General features: G+C 33.1%; 1 protein-coding gene across 3 annotated transcripts in view; it reads right to left on the bottom strand.

Annotated features, from left to right (window-relative positions):
* The window catches only part of LOC149797945 (receptor-type tyrosine-protein phosphatase alpha-like), a 57,440-nt gene that overhangs the window by 15,368 nt on the left and 25,964 nt on the right, over positions 1-16,108 (bottom strand). For all 3 annotated transcript variants that reach the window (XM_089963009.1, XM_089963010.1, XM_089963011.1), the window contains 6 exons: positions 13,876-14,007; positions 6,251-6,350; positions 5,912-6,036; positions 5,018-5,142; positions 4,302-4,383; positions 1,975-2,066 (listed from right to left, as the gene is read on the bottom strand). In XM_089963009.1, the coding sequence (XP_089819135.1) occupies positions 1,975-2,066; positions 4,302-4,383; positions 5,018-5,142; positions 5,912-6,036; positions 6,251-6,350; positions 13,876-14,007 (656 nt within the window). The remainder of the gene's footprint in view (positions 1-1,974; positions 2,067-4,301; positions 4,384-5,017; positions 5,143-5,911; positions 6,037-6,250; positions 6,351-13,875; positions 14,008-16,108) is intronic.

The following is a 16,108-nucleotide window of genomic DNA, read 5'->3' on the forward strand; positions in this document are numbered from 1 at the left end:
TTGTAAATACACGTACTGTACTCATTTGTATCTCTGGGATTTAATCCATTATGGACAGACGAATCAAACATTTAGTTTATGTAAGTACTTATTCTAACATTTTATTAGTTATTTTCAAGATATTAAAAAGGGGTATAGCTTGTTCATACATTTCGGTATTTTAACATTCTGTGCCAATTCGAACACAGAAGGGATACAATCCGCTAAACCATCTGCATTTTTAGTGTTTGCTCTTCATGTCACTGTGTCTCTATATCAGGCATGTGCAACTTACCCAAGGCGCGTACAGGATACGCGATTACTAAACCCACACCCTAAAAAATAAGTGGATATAAACAGATCGAGGGCTTTTGGTCGCACATGCCTGCCCAAGATGGTCCTTGCAAATCTGGAATACTCTCTCTCTCTCTCTCTCTCTCTCTCTCTCTCTCTGAGCTTGTGCACTTCAAGAGTTTAGCAGCATCCTTCTGATAATTATTTGGTGATTTACTTGGAAAATTCCAAACTTGTACGTGCTGTACCACTGAATTCCACCTTACAGTCGATGTCTAAAACAGTAACCGTTGTTTTCATCATCCCCTTTGCTGAACATGCACTTCAAGTGATTGCATTATCTTTACATTGGTACACATTACACGTATATTCAAGAACTGAATGGTCACCTGTCCCAAATATGCATTTGACGATCAGGTCATTAATAATACCCTATAGGATATAGAATAATGAATGAGTGAAAATTGCTGTATTCGTTCTCCTTCTACGTTTTGGGTTTTGATAAACTGATTTAGGAAACTATCACGAACTTATTTATTTAAAGTTTTCTATTATCAGTGTGGTCCAGAATAATATGCAGCATAATCTAGGCAAGCTGTAGTCGCACGTGAGTTTAACTCATGAATGTATGTGAGGTTTCTTTTACTAACTTCCCTATATATATATATATATATATATATATATATATATATATATATATATATATATATATATATATATATATATATATATATATATATGTATGTATGTGTGTGTGTGTGTGTGTGTGTGTGTGTGCGTGTGTTCGATGACTCAGTATCATCCATATTAAACGTTGTATATCTTTCTTAATTTAATAAATTTACCTTCTGACGGTTATATTAATAACGCTGTGTTACTTCAGTTGTAAAGTTAGTTACAAGAAGAGTATGTTCAAATATTTTTGGCGTTTATTTCGTTTAAGACATCCTTTGTTCCTGCTATACGCACACTCATCCAGCTTGATAGTGTTCTAACTAAAATACGGAATCACACATACCATACTTCCGTGTAGCTACGTGCCTTTACTTATGTGTAATTAAAAGTTGAATTGTCATTAGTAGTACTTGAAATCTACTCAATCATGGCCCTTCTTGTCATGAATTGAGAAACATTTTATTCTGTATACGCAGCCTTGTCCACCAGATACCCTAGCATATATGTTACTTATGAAACGATCAATGTGCATATTGTATAGACGTAATTTCACAGATCAGACAAAATTCTTTTCAAAGATGTAAACAAATATGTGTGCAACGCATATATCTCAAGTTATCAATTATAAGTAGATGTAAATCAAACTAAATCTGAAAAATCTCAGCATGTCAAGCGATTTGACATATTTAGCAAAACTAGGCCAGATTATAAAGCTATGTAAGCTAGATGCTAGATTATAAAGAACATCAATTCCGTCGATGTTGGCTATTACATCATGCTCAATGTTCTATATAATACCCGTGGACTTTATTTTCTTCTTACCCCACTCTCCTCTACTTAAATTCTACTTTGAAATAATAATAATAATAATAATAATAATAATAATCATAATCATAATTCATATAATTATTATTATTATTATTATTATTAAAAACTACTGCTACAAAATCTGCAACTAATATAAATATAACAATAGTAACAGAAACAACAATTACCTCCATGATTACAACTTAAAGTGTGTAATACCTTGATATGGCTTGCGTTAATATAGTCGTCGCCATTCATATGGTCAGGACACTGTTCTGAACCTCGTTTGAGCACAACTCTGTTGAAATCATCTGTAAAAATGATGTATAAGTGATAAAACACCTGTGAGGAAAAGAATAATACAAAACTATGCACAAATGTAACAAGAGTTACCTGCACATTTTGCGTGTCAGAGAACTTTAACAACACGAATGAAACTATGATGAACCTAGGAAGAAATATGCTGCCTATGTTACGTGTGCATCAATATCTCTATCAGATGTATATAAGAACATAGTGTCAACCCTCAATACATTCACCTAAATTGGTATTGTCTGTGAGATAATGGAAATTTAAGAAAACAAACAAATCATGAACGTTGATCACCTATGAAAAATCAAATGGATATCGAATAATAATTACGAGTTTATTTTCTTGTTCTCAAGCTGTTTTGAATTCGGATGAATCTGTGAGCTCGGTTCTCGTGAACATGCACCTGAATTGGATGCATGTTGAAGACTACGCTTTGAGGCTAGTCTCTGACTTAACAAACCATTGTTTGTCTTGTACTGCATCAGGATAGCATGCAAAGTCCATTACTTCAGTGGACGTAAGATCTACGTATAACTTACCAAAGATCATTACACCAAAATGTGTTGGTTCAGACTAACATTTAATGTCTGCTTTATGGAATTGAATTGATTATTTTGTCGTCATATACCCTTTCTTTTCAATCTTGTCTTTGTAGGCAGGGGCATTCAAACCTTATATTTGTCACATACATTTTTGATACTAGAACGTTACTTCCTAGACCATGATAGCAATATTTTATCTCATGAAAATTATGTTTGTTCTAATTGCATCAAGTTCTACGACCTTGTGTATACATGTGGCATATGAAACATAGTTAAATTAGAAACTATTCTCTTGTTTTTCGGTGTTGACATGTTTACACAAACTAGTGAAGATAAAATCTTAGGTTAGGTTATTATTTAGACTTTCAGTCTTTCTAAAAATTTCAAAACTAAACTTGATATCTAAACAGTATCTCTAATATTTAAGCATAGAGCACTGCCATTATATTTTCCCCAAGAAACGCAATGTAGTATACGTCCTTGAAAACAACATTTGAAACACGTTCGAAAAGTAGAGTGGCTGATAATTCATACGTTTCATATGTTCTGTTGCAAGAGATTGTTGCACAATTTAGGCAGTATTATTCATTCATTCAAATTCTTTTCGCGCCTTACATGGCACATAAGGCTTACACGTGCGAGAAACACGGTTTCCAGCCTGAAGCCTGTCTATTAGTGCTTTTCCATGTCAGACCGCAAGTCTTCATCTCTTTCTCATTTGTTCGTCGCCATGTTGCGAACCTATTTACGCTCTGTCAAGCGTAATTATGTTTTAAGTAGTGCGCCAGGTAACATTATGTACACAACCCCAAGCTAGTTTCATCTCCTCCTTTTCACAGTTTGGACAACATGCTTTGGTTTATCTTTTTGTAAGCGTCCGGCACTCTGAGCCATATAATAACACCTTGAGGTCATTTCTGTTGAAGATCGTTAGCTTTGTTTACGTTTCCCTTTGCTTCCCAAGACGTTCTTCAGAATATGAAGCACATGCTGGCTTAGCTGATTCTTGGATTGTTTTATATTTCACTGTTTAGATTTCACGTAGCTCAGCTTATCCTCTTTGTCCATGTTGTTGATGAGGTAGCTGATTCATTTTCATTCATTTTCTCTTGCAGATACCTACATATAGCCCAACATTTTGGGCTGTCTTAGCCAGTCTGAAATTATTTTCTTGCATGACTTTATGACAACTTGAGAACAGTCTGGTGTCATTAATGTATTTGAGATCTTTCAAACATGAGTTGAGAGACTATCGAATTAATATTAAGTTAAAAATGTGGTTTATATCATACTGCAATATATGGCAACTATATAAAATATATGATGACAGGATGAAACCTAATTTAGCCAGTGTTTTGATGCTGAATCTGTCTGTAATGTAGATGTTGCCATCATATTTCTTTCGAGGTCTGTATAAAGTAATTTTCACCATTACCGGGGAGATTCAGTATGGCTGAAGCATTTCCCAGAGGGATATTTCAGTTGTTTTAAAATGTAGCATTAGTTAATTAAGTATCGCCAACAAGTTGACATGCATTTATATACTCTAGGAATATCAAACTTCTGTCAGCTACTGCTGGGTGTACTTAACATGTTTAAGTTGCACGAAAGAGGTCTTAGCAGACGGTTTGAAAAATGCAATCTTAAGTATAACGGTCAGCACAAAACAAGTTGGTATAAGAATATACGTACAGGGATAAATTAATTTGTATCGGTTCTTCAAAGGATTCGCTAGTGCTGCGTCGCACTTCTTTGAAAGTCCTCTAGTCAACTCCTGCAGTTAAGACAAATAGGAAAAGTAACATATAAGAATGTAAATCTTCCCAGAAGCCGCCCGAAAAAAAAAAAACAGGTATTTACAAATGCAAAGATGTACGATAGTGATTTAACACATAGACAACCTATTATCATTCTGGTACACATGTACACTAAATTGTGCAAAGAGCAACCCTTTATATATTATGAAGAAAAATAAATGATTACTTAGATTAGTGTATTGTATTTTAAAATATCAAATAATAACTGTAAATTGAATTGCATTGACGATATAAGTGTTAATCTCTTAACCTATTGCCAAGCGTAGATAATAATACGTTTAATCGAGATTGACTACCTGTCGGAGTTTAAAATGACTGTTACATACCAGCCCCAAATTTGCCCTTATCAAGAGCAAAAGAGAACAAAGTGACTACCTGTCAGTTATAGTTTGTTTATATATAGTATGGAGTCTGGCTTGTGATTAACTGTCAGTTACCCTTTTGTTTTCATAAAGCAAGGATTCTGAGTTATGATGGCCTGTCCAGTAAAATTTGTTTTCAAATATCAAGGAGTTTGGATTGAGGTTAAATATCTGTTCTCATACAGAACATTTAATGACTTATTCTTACATAACAAGGATTCCGACTTACTTGGAACTCGGATTCATATTCTTCCTTGTTTGCTTTCTTCTTCATAACATAGTCCCAAAATGATAAATCCGGTATACACAGAGCCATCAGTTGTGCTTTTCTCTCCGTATTGTGATACAATGGCTCTGAAAACAGGTTTTCTTTTATTGCATTGATTCCCCGAGAATATGGTTAAAATAGTAACACAGATAGAGTATATTTGAAAGATTAATGAAATATAATTATTTAGTCCATTTATTTCCACAACGGGATAAGGTGTCGAGTCTTTTAAAAGATGGTATAAACGCTGTAGTTTCTACCCCATTCAAATAGTGCCTGTGTAAAAAAATATCGTATGTAAATGTTAGAAAGGTATGGAAACAATATATATATATAAAGAATGCAAATCATATGGTGAATAACAGTCCTTTCAAGTGCACTGGGTCCAGATTAAGTGACTAAGATAAATGTAATAGACTGACTACGAACGGCGCAAAAATAGTATCTAACTAGCCTAATGAGACTTTTTCAAGGGCAAGTACAAAACATAGACAAACAAATAAAACAGACAAATCATTGTCTTTGTAAAACTTTACATATAACTTTTTATATAATCCTCAACCCCTTTCTCTCTTCATAGACAAGGTTACTCGGTTTTTCGGAGATAATCAATAAGTATAACTTATCGAAATGCCTGATTTCCTGTTTGCTTGATATTCATGACGTGTACTCCAAGAGTTATGTTCCGGTCATTTGTTTTACCTATACCAACGGCTGTAACGGCTTTAACTTTCAGAACTATTATCATAATAACATATATTCCTTCAACTAAAGTTTGCTGCGGAAGTGGAAATGTACCAAGCCTTTCAACCCACTCATAACAGAACGTGATATATAGACAGAAATATCAATCACCTTCACTAACAGCCATTTCTTCGATTTCTTCTTGTTGTGGGTCATCATAACCTACTAACTCGTTCACTCTAGGAACGAGGTTCTGCCCTTGGTATTTCCTATTTCCAAACATTCCTTTTTCTTTGCTGTACAAATAAAAAGCAAATATGTTGTTAGCAATCTCAATCAAATTGCTGTATGTTTAACATAAATGTTACTGATGAATTTAATATTTTATTGAACGATTGCGAAACTTAACATTGAGTACTATTAATTTCAGTGTTGCAATAATACGCATTCACCACGGTCATTTGGCATGTGAAATATTAATTAGTACAAATACGTCGATTGTAATGTTACCTTCGCCATCTCTTTACTGTGATCATTGTGACAACCAACAGAACCATGACGCAGATCACAGCGGGAACAACAACGATGGTTACAATATGACTGTGTCTCTCTGAAATTATAAAAGGAAATATAAAATATTTGAATGTAATTTTCAAACCCTTAAAAATGCCTGGAAACTATGCCAGACCACGGATAATCTAATGTTAAATAATTGATAGCTAGACAAAATCTGAAATTGGAACATATGTACATACAGATAGAAATAGAGAGAGAGAGATGAGAGAGATATGTACGCCTGATTTGCAAGTTACACCAAATCATTCTGCCCCTCAGTCCTTGTTGCAGATTCCGTTGTTCGTGAAGATGTCGTTGCCACCGAAAGAGTATCCACTTATTTATTTGCATCCATTACAGTGCATAGCCTTTATAACATTCTTATGTCAAGGAGTCACACAGAAATGGGATGGTAAAGCGTTGTTGCCCAAATAATAATTCGAACAAAGAGCGGAGCCATCAAGTTAAACCTACGATCTTTACTAAATCCAAAGTTTTCACTAAGAAACGACTGTGTTTTACCAAACTTATAACTATTTAATATTATTGTTGCTACGATGCGGTTGGTTTGTAACGTGTTTAAGAATATCATGTGCTGCGGAGTCAAACAATATTGATTACACTCCACATCTTGAAGTTTTTATGAAGAAGAGACATATTTCGCAATATTTTAAAGAACAATTTTTACTATAATTGATATGATGTTCAGTTGGGTTCATTTTTTTAGAACGATCGCACATTGTTTGATCTGCACATTGACATCATATAAAATTCACCTTTCTCACAAGATAATTGATGTCCATATGGCTGTGTACAGTCATTTTAGGTTTTGCACCAACGACCATAAACAATGTTGGGCATAGATCTCCGCCTCGTATTTCGATAACTTTGGTGTCTCCAAACTTAAATATAAATCCGTTTCTTGTCATTGTAATCATGATTACCATGTACGACATTTTTACAACCAGGCCTTTTATAGAAGCATTATGGTGAGAGTCACACATGCCTGGAAATCAAATTTATTTATACCCCCCCCAAAAAAAATAATAATAATAATAAATATAAAGCAAAAATATGTTGATAGTATAATAAATTATACCGTGAAAATTAAATCTTGCAGCTTCTTATATTTGTAAAGAAACTGTGTGGGCAGTATATTATCATCTGCTGTCACACTTAAATATTGCAACTCACTTTGTTTATAGGAAAATACCCATTAAATATTCAAAGCTTAGATTGAACATAGTGTGTTTTTGACCGATACTATTTCTACTTTATTTTTATACCTGTATTTGTATATAGAGCATGGTTCATTTACAATATGTTTTGAAAATAAACCATTTGACGTCATTGTAAAATCAATTACGTCATTTATTTTCATAGATACAGCTTAAAATGCTATCCATATAAATTAAAACAATTAAAAAGTTATTTAGTCATCTTAATATGAAAATGTATTAGTGTGTTGATACAACGAATCAATAGTCGTGTTTTAATTTTTATAAAGAATTAGCTTGAGCTATTAAGGTCAGAGTGTAGAGTACTTCTGAAATACAGTTCCTTTTCTCATTTAAAGATGTATTATTAGTGAATATTTTATATAAGAGAAAGACTTTGAAGTTTCCTACTAAACAGTTATTTACATGTTGTTTGGCTTTTAATAACTCAAAGTCTTCTGTTTTTGTTTGTTTGTCAATCTGCTGTCATTATCTTTCTCTTTAGTTTATGTCTTTTCTAGCCTATATGAAAGGCTTCACATTTCAAACATATCAATGCATAAATCACATTTCTTGAATTAGAATTTATGTCATGTTTAACTTTAAATAGCTTAATATTTATAATTGTTAATGAGTTTCCTTCTATTATATTTGAACACGTTTTGCATGTATTCGCACCACATTCCACATTTGGTTACTCATCCTCTCTTCCCTTGAAGTCAAATTTAGATCTGGTAACAATTTGTATCAAATTATATATATATATATATATATATATATATATATATATATATATATATATATATATATATATATATATATATATATATATATATATATATATATATATATATATATATATATATATATATATATATATATATATATATATATATATATATATATATATATATATATATATATATATATACAGATAGATAGATAGATAGATATACATGTATGTTTAAGAACACTACTCCTATCTCGCAGAAAGTAAATATACTGTTTGTGCAAAATCACGCCGCTTTTTGCGTGTCAGTAACGTCTGTCGTGTAAACGTTCGTAATAATATAAAATATGTGATTTAAACTCAGTTTTAGAAAGGGTTTATGCATACAATTATAGTTAAATTAATTATAAGGTATACATTCCGTTTCGTAAATATTGACATCAGCTGTATCATATTGCCATGACTATCTATCTGCATTCTCTAAGGAGTCCAACATGCGATTTTCAGACTAGAATTTCCTATACAGATTTCAGTGTATTCAAAGTTGTGTTGAAATTTTTGTTTTGAAAGGTATACATGACAGAATATTTATGAAATTATTTATAGATTTAATTTTTCACTATGTTATAAGATCGATTTATTATGTAATGGTTCTATCAATAATACCTCTTTCGATATCTGGCCCATGCCGGTCTTAATGTAGCTGTGTTAGTTATAAGATCCGGAGGTTGTTTATATGATGATATGTTTGCATTACCACAACATATTAATGCATTTTAAACAAATTCGGTCCAAGGTGTACTTACATTATCTGAGATGTTATGTGTGACATTCACTACCCTCATACCATTCAAACCACTAGTTCATATTCCGTAGATATCAATTTATGCGAAGAGTTGAGAAAATAGAACTATTTTGTACATTACATGGGATAGGCAAAATGTGTTCTTGACAGCATATTTTAGAACGGTCATTATTATGCTTTTGTTTTCATTGTGCTTATTATATCGTATCTCTTTCAAAATATGAAGTATATGACTTGCTACTGTATTTGCATCGTATGCTATTGGTAGCATTATTTTCATATAAAACATTGTTTCGTAAAAGCGCAAAGAAAATAATTAGTTCAATACATAAGATTATTTAATTCCAATGTACTTGCTTTATGTCATCGTATCAGCAGATTGCGTCGACAAAGATTTCACCTTTAGGAAATTCGAAGGATTCTTTCAAAAGCCTCATAACTACGTCAGAACACATAGCCCTATCGTCGCTAGCGAAGGGTCGTCGATTTATTATATAGTACTGTAAGGTAGAGAGTGTCAGAGCCGGTCATGTCAAGGATATATTGTTATGATCATTATGTTAATACAAAACGTTTGGGAATGTAATATAAACCATGCTATTCCTTTTTTTCGAACATTAAGCTTGAGTATGACACGTGTTGACAAAGCATATGTTGCTCTTGCTTTCTACGCATTTCGATATTTCAAAAGAGAAACGGTGTCCATTCTTATAGAGATCGTTAGCTGGTCATCTGACCCTGACCATTAATAACAGCCATTATACATTGACGAATCAAAATGCGATCATGTATCATTATTGGCTTGAAAAGCCTGCTATATGATTTCTATTGCAAAAGGGGTGGGTCTTGAAATGCAAGAATAACCGTGCAATTACATTGTTATAATTCATATTGGGTGATTTTAATCCGGTTATGAACATTTTGGTCTGAAATTACAAAGGTGAGTGAATGTGACTTGTTATTATTACGGTATAAAATATTGGTATAGATAACGATTCATATAACATTAGCTGGGAACTTGGAATCATAAGTAATCCGCAGAATTTACTGAAGTATACAAAATTATTGATCACTGTCACATTAACGTTTATATTTAAACGGATTGCATACATTTTTGGCCGATATATAACAATTGAAATTATGTAAGGATGACACAATATGAATTGAAGTTGAACCTATTTATCTGGGATGTAATAAACGTCAGGCATTTTTCTATAGGGTACACACCTCTAATTAAAATTCTGTTGACAACAAATACGGTCTAAAACGTATGCCATTTGTATTGTCAGTTTAGTCCCATTTTTAGTATTGTGACTAGTGTAGATTGTGGATGAAGTACACAAACCATGGAAGAACCATTGACCCACTTGAAGCTTATGGCACGCTTTCTCACATAACCACGTTGATGAAGTCCATATTCGAACTCAACTTGAACAGAGGCGAGATAAGTGAGTGATATATGAAGACGAGCGCCTTTGATCACTCCATCATCCCGGGTCCCCAACAGAAAATTTAAACTGTTTTGTGCACTATACTGTCAAACACACCAAAACATGTATTCATGGGCGAAGCTATCATAGGGCAAAAATATGCAAAGCAAAAGGACCTACCAACCCATCCAAACAATTTATTTTCTAACACGATAGAAAGAAACGTGGAACAGGCAATATACCACCCATCAGATTGCTTACTCTAGACCCACAAAATTGCTAATAATATTGCATGGTTCCATCGGTAAGCTTTCCAAAGTGGCCCAAATATTCTAGCAACGCCACTGCGTGTATTTCTTAGCGATGTTTAAAGAAACCTATATGAATAATTACAATGGGATGCTTTAGTTTAAGTACTTGGTGAAAATGTAAATTAATCAGGCTTTTGGTAAAAACTAAATTATTCAACAATCGCAAGTCGAGAAAGTGCATGGTGATTATGACCTGGTACGAAATCGTGAAATTATGACCTGGTGGGAAATCATGAAAATCAGGGACAGAATGTGTGGAATTTGAAAGCACTGATACATTGCTAGGAAAACAGGACATTAGTTTCTACATATACTCGTGCAAAATGAAAATATAGCTGTAATGTGTGTTATTTACATTAATCCATCGTCAATTCATTATACAGGAAATGCTTGATATCATTTTGTCATAAATTCCATGCCTAGACATTCTAATTTTCCTATTGGAAATATTTTTGACACAGAACATCGACGTTTGTACCTAGCATACATTACTCTCTGACATATGCTTGGAAAAATGAGATATTATGATGGGGCACATCCAGTTACGAGCCACAACTCTAGTTTATAACGAAGTCACGTGTCTTTGCATATAATAATGCTGAGAATATTTAAGGTAGGAAACATTATTAGGTCTTTAAATGCTGCAATTTGTTTTCCATCACAGTATATACTATGGTGTAAGTTGTCATTATGTCCCCAATGAGCAATATTTTTTCTAATATAGAGAGATAATGACAATGTTCCCCACAACAATGAACCCGGAATAATAGAGAATGTACTTAGGATATTTCATCAAAAATAAGGAAAATATGTATACAGTGCTATTTAAATGACACGATGAATATTCCCAGAATCTGTCTTTATTGTAGCAGAAAATGGGTGATATATATGTCGCATATGTTCCTGCGTCAATCATCTGTTTTCCATAACAATTAAAATATGCAAACACTCGAATAAAATATTAGGTAAAAAGTAATTTTGTGCCATTGCCTAACTTTTATTTTAAAATGTATTTATCATAGGACATTTTAGGGAGACATTTTGTGTATTTATGTGTTATGACGTTTTTATGAACAGGATATAGAGGAGAAAAAGCTACATTAATAATACTTCGCAGCATTTTTGTGAGATGAAAGGCCATAACGAGATTTAAGAGTACAAACTGACTTTCAACAATTGTTCCACATGGACCAAGCAGACGTAGGACAATCGACATCGAGCAAGTTCAATGACTGAATCTATGACGAATTTGAAAGACTGCAAACAGTGTCGGAAAATTAGAAATATAAAACTCCACAATGATATTAGAGACACTGTCTTTACCTTGAAGTATTCAGTGCTGCATTTAATTTTCCCCACTTCAGGACTGATGCGTTTCTCAATTAATTAGCTCGTGATGAATACATTTTAAAATGTATTGACACCCATACGAAAAGGAAGTCAGCGCAAAAAAGACAATTGTTATTCCAAATTATATCATGTAGTGGTCAAAGAGCCTAACAGGAGTATCGGTCTTTATTATTATTATTACTATTATTAGTATTATTATTATTATTATTATTATTATATTTTTTTATTGTTAGTATTAGTTTCGAACCTAGGGTTCAAGATAGTTATACAGGTCGTTAAACGAGAACGAACCCTTCAGTTTTCGACCGATCGGATAATTATAACTTGGTCACGGCGCGAAATCACACACATGAGCATACCATGCGGACTCTTTCACCGGTGTATATGTTATCTGGTGTGCCAGACACTATATTTTTAATATCTGTCTTCTCTTCCAACACTGACTTCATTTTTATTTTTACAATATCTACAGTTTACATTCCACGCGAGAGTATATAACTATAATATGATAAAACAAGCAAATCACATCATGTTTTCTTGGAAGATGTAGGATATCATGTGGTGATCTCATGTATCTATTATACATTTAAAGCAAGGTAATGCTGCATAATTACTTTCTCATCAGCATCTGTCAAGTTATATTTGTGTTATCTGCACCGAAAACAGATACGAATTAAATGCGAACCAACAAATTACCTAAATATTTCAAAAAGGAGAGAGTTACTAATTAGAAACACTAGAGCACAATCCGGATCTTGCAGTTTAATAAAGCGTACGTCGTCTGCTTTTCTCGCACTGCCATCCTGCTTGACAGCCTTTGATGTTATTTCTGTCTACTATTGAACAAATGTTGCTACCGTGCAAACACGGGTCACAGGTTTAATTGCATCCATATGTTCCTCTTCACATGTTGCACATGAAAAATTTAAGCACTATTGTTTACTTTCGATTTGCTAAAACATTATTTAGAAGGTACGACGTCAGCTAACTTTATAAGGACAATGTTGATGATGTTGACCGTTATAGAAAGACTACAGTGTTGTTCATTTTATTGTTATAGTAACGAAAAAATTTCCCATGTTGAGTCGTCACAATGGGATATGGAAAATAATGTTGATGTGCATTGTCGGCCATTCCTCTCAGTCGATCTAAGAACACGTGCAAAGCATCGATCCCGGCATCACCATCTTTTGTGCTTCGTGTGGCAGTTTGGCATATGTTAATTTTGCGATTGTCATATATCTTATAAATTAGCTGTACTAGTTACCTCAAACTCGTGCGTCGTTAAATCGTCATTTTGCTTTGTAACATCTTGTACGATTGATTTTAGTCAATGTGTCTGAGATAATTATGTATGTTGATGAATCTGACAACCACAGGAACATTTGGATTAGACAAAACTATTTGATTTCATGAATAACTCAACTTGGAAGATAGTGCAACAATAACTTAACAAATTACAACTAACTATATGCGACATGTAATACAAATAAATTGCTAACATTTAGCTATTTTAATGCATTTAATTCACATCTGAAAATTATCTGTTAGCTTTCTCTAGATTGATGTACATTTCCTATCTCAAAATTCACTGTTGTCCTGAAAGCTCTAGACAGTAATTTTGCCATAAACCAAGAGTCTCCGTACAGCTTAATGGCACAATAAAGAGGGCAATTCAAGAAGATTAGAATAATTGTCTGAGATGATATGTTTATGCTTCAAAACTCCACGTACTACCTTGTTCGCACCTATCACCCTGCCATCCTTCTTTACATCCGTCAATACAGCGTCCATCTGTCTTTAAGCAGCCATTCAAACAGTTAAAACAGGTTTTGTTGCATTGATGGCCGTATGTTCCTTCGTCGCATTCTGATATAGAGAAGGAACTTAAAATGATTGAACAAACTAGTCCCGCTATGGATATTCTGCTCTGGAAACATTTTCATGTACATCTTTAAATGTGGAAATCGTGATATAAAATAGATCTTTGCAACAAAATAAAAAGTATATTTCAATAGGCAATGGCATGTATCATACAAACAATTGAATAGGCAAGTTAATGAATGGCTGTATATTGACAGCCGTTGGCTTTTATTCAAACGGTATTTATTTTAATCTACATTATTCAGTCCCCAACATTTATGTATGAACTAACATATGCTTAAACAAAAAGAAAATATACGCTTTCGTGAAATATTAACTCTGTAACGTTATTATCCATATTTGACAATGTTTTAAACTTTTCAACCACATGCACAAATATAATAGAGAAACCGAACCTGAAGCTTTCGTCCTTACGTTAAGACCTACATCAGCAGACTGATTTAATCTATACTGATTGTTAACATCGTTAGATGGAATGGTGAACGATATTAACAGATTGTCCCATATATGCGAAATGACATTGAAAGCGAGATTTAATGAACATGCAATACCAAATTAAAGTTCGACTGAAGTTTCATAGCACATTCACAATGTTTACCATGACCAAACAGTAACGTGGAACTTATAAAAAATCCTTGATCGAGAACAAACCTGGTTTGAGCGGGGATTAAGGTATCGATCTACATCCGTCCACACGATCCGACGCTAAGGACGGGGGCTATTACAGCCTACTGCATATATGGGACTATCTCTTATCATCGCTTACCATTCCATCGAGCGATATTAACAGTCAGCAGAGATTAAATCAGTCAGCCGATGAAATCCTTAGCTCGAAGACGAAAGCTTCAGGTTAGCTTTCTATATTTTTTTGTGTATGTGATTGAAAAGTTAAAAACATGATTAATTATGAAAAGAAAATATGTTTTCTTCACTTTGCTTTAAAGGTTGAACAATATATATTGATATATCATATGTACAGTTTTGTCGACTTGGAGTATAATCATCTTAAACAATTCGTGGCACTTGAAATATTACAAGTTTTTCTTCGAACAGTATAATATCAGCCCTTTTTAAATAGTATCAACATTCTGCAGAAAATCGAAAGCGGCACTTAACACCATAATGTTCGTATCTATTGCATAATTTAGCTACGTCTTTTATATTATTTAAAATGTGACATAAATATACCGTACAATTACTAATAGTAAAACAGACACTGCTACCTGTCATAATCATATTTAGCATCCGTATCAACATGCTAGAATAGTTTGTGGTTTATTTCATACCCTTATTTTAAAGAATGTGAAATCATCTCGGTTCCTATTAGAGTTCAGTTCAAATTATTTAAAGAAACAAATGAAAGAGCAACATCGTAAGTGATTTCTAGTAATGAAGCTTCTCGATACAATTTACAAAGTGAACCCGAATTTTTCAGTGCCACAAACTGACTGGGTCTGAATAAAGTTTATATCCGAGTTATACACTGTCACGATTTATATCGATATAATTTCAATCGAACTTCATCTCAACGAAAGATTAAACTCTGGCAAATATACGATCAGTGAAACATTTATAATTGGATGATTTGTTGGCTATTTTAAATGTTCCACGCTCTAATTAAATTTTGGCAATAAAAGGTGACACGAACATATCGTTTTGTTCCGTTACTAAAGCATCCATTCTCATGCTGGACCATTGAAGCAGTGGGACGTTTGAAATGTTAGGAAAACGTCACCAGTTCAGATACAGTTGTTATATGTGAAATCCTGATAGTCAGGATATTATTTTACATTGTATTATATTATATAAGCGTCTCAATATGCAACTCTTTCCAGCACGCATATAATATAATATTCCACGCTTTGGTATGCAAAAAACTATAATATGTTGTTACTGTCTCTTTGGTTTTATTACTTGTATATATAGAGCAATATGTTCCTATACAACAGCTTGGTAGATATATCCTACAATCGATTTTTCCACCAAAAAACATTGAAAACATAAATAAATGCTTAGACATTGTTTTAATACTGGCTGCAATTAACCCTTCCCTAAATCCAGAATTGTGACAAAATAAATTTTTTCT

This window comes from Sinohyriopsis cumingii, chromosome 6 (assembly GCF_028554795.1).
Source record: "Sinohyriopsis cumingii isolate HCF-2022 chromosome 6, ASM2855479v2, whole genome shotgun sequence".
NCBI lineage: Eukaryota > Metazoa > Mollusca > Bivalvia > Unionida > Unionidae > Sinohyriopsis > Sinohyriopsis cumingii.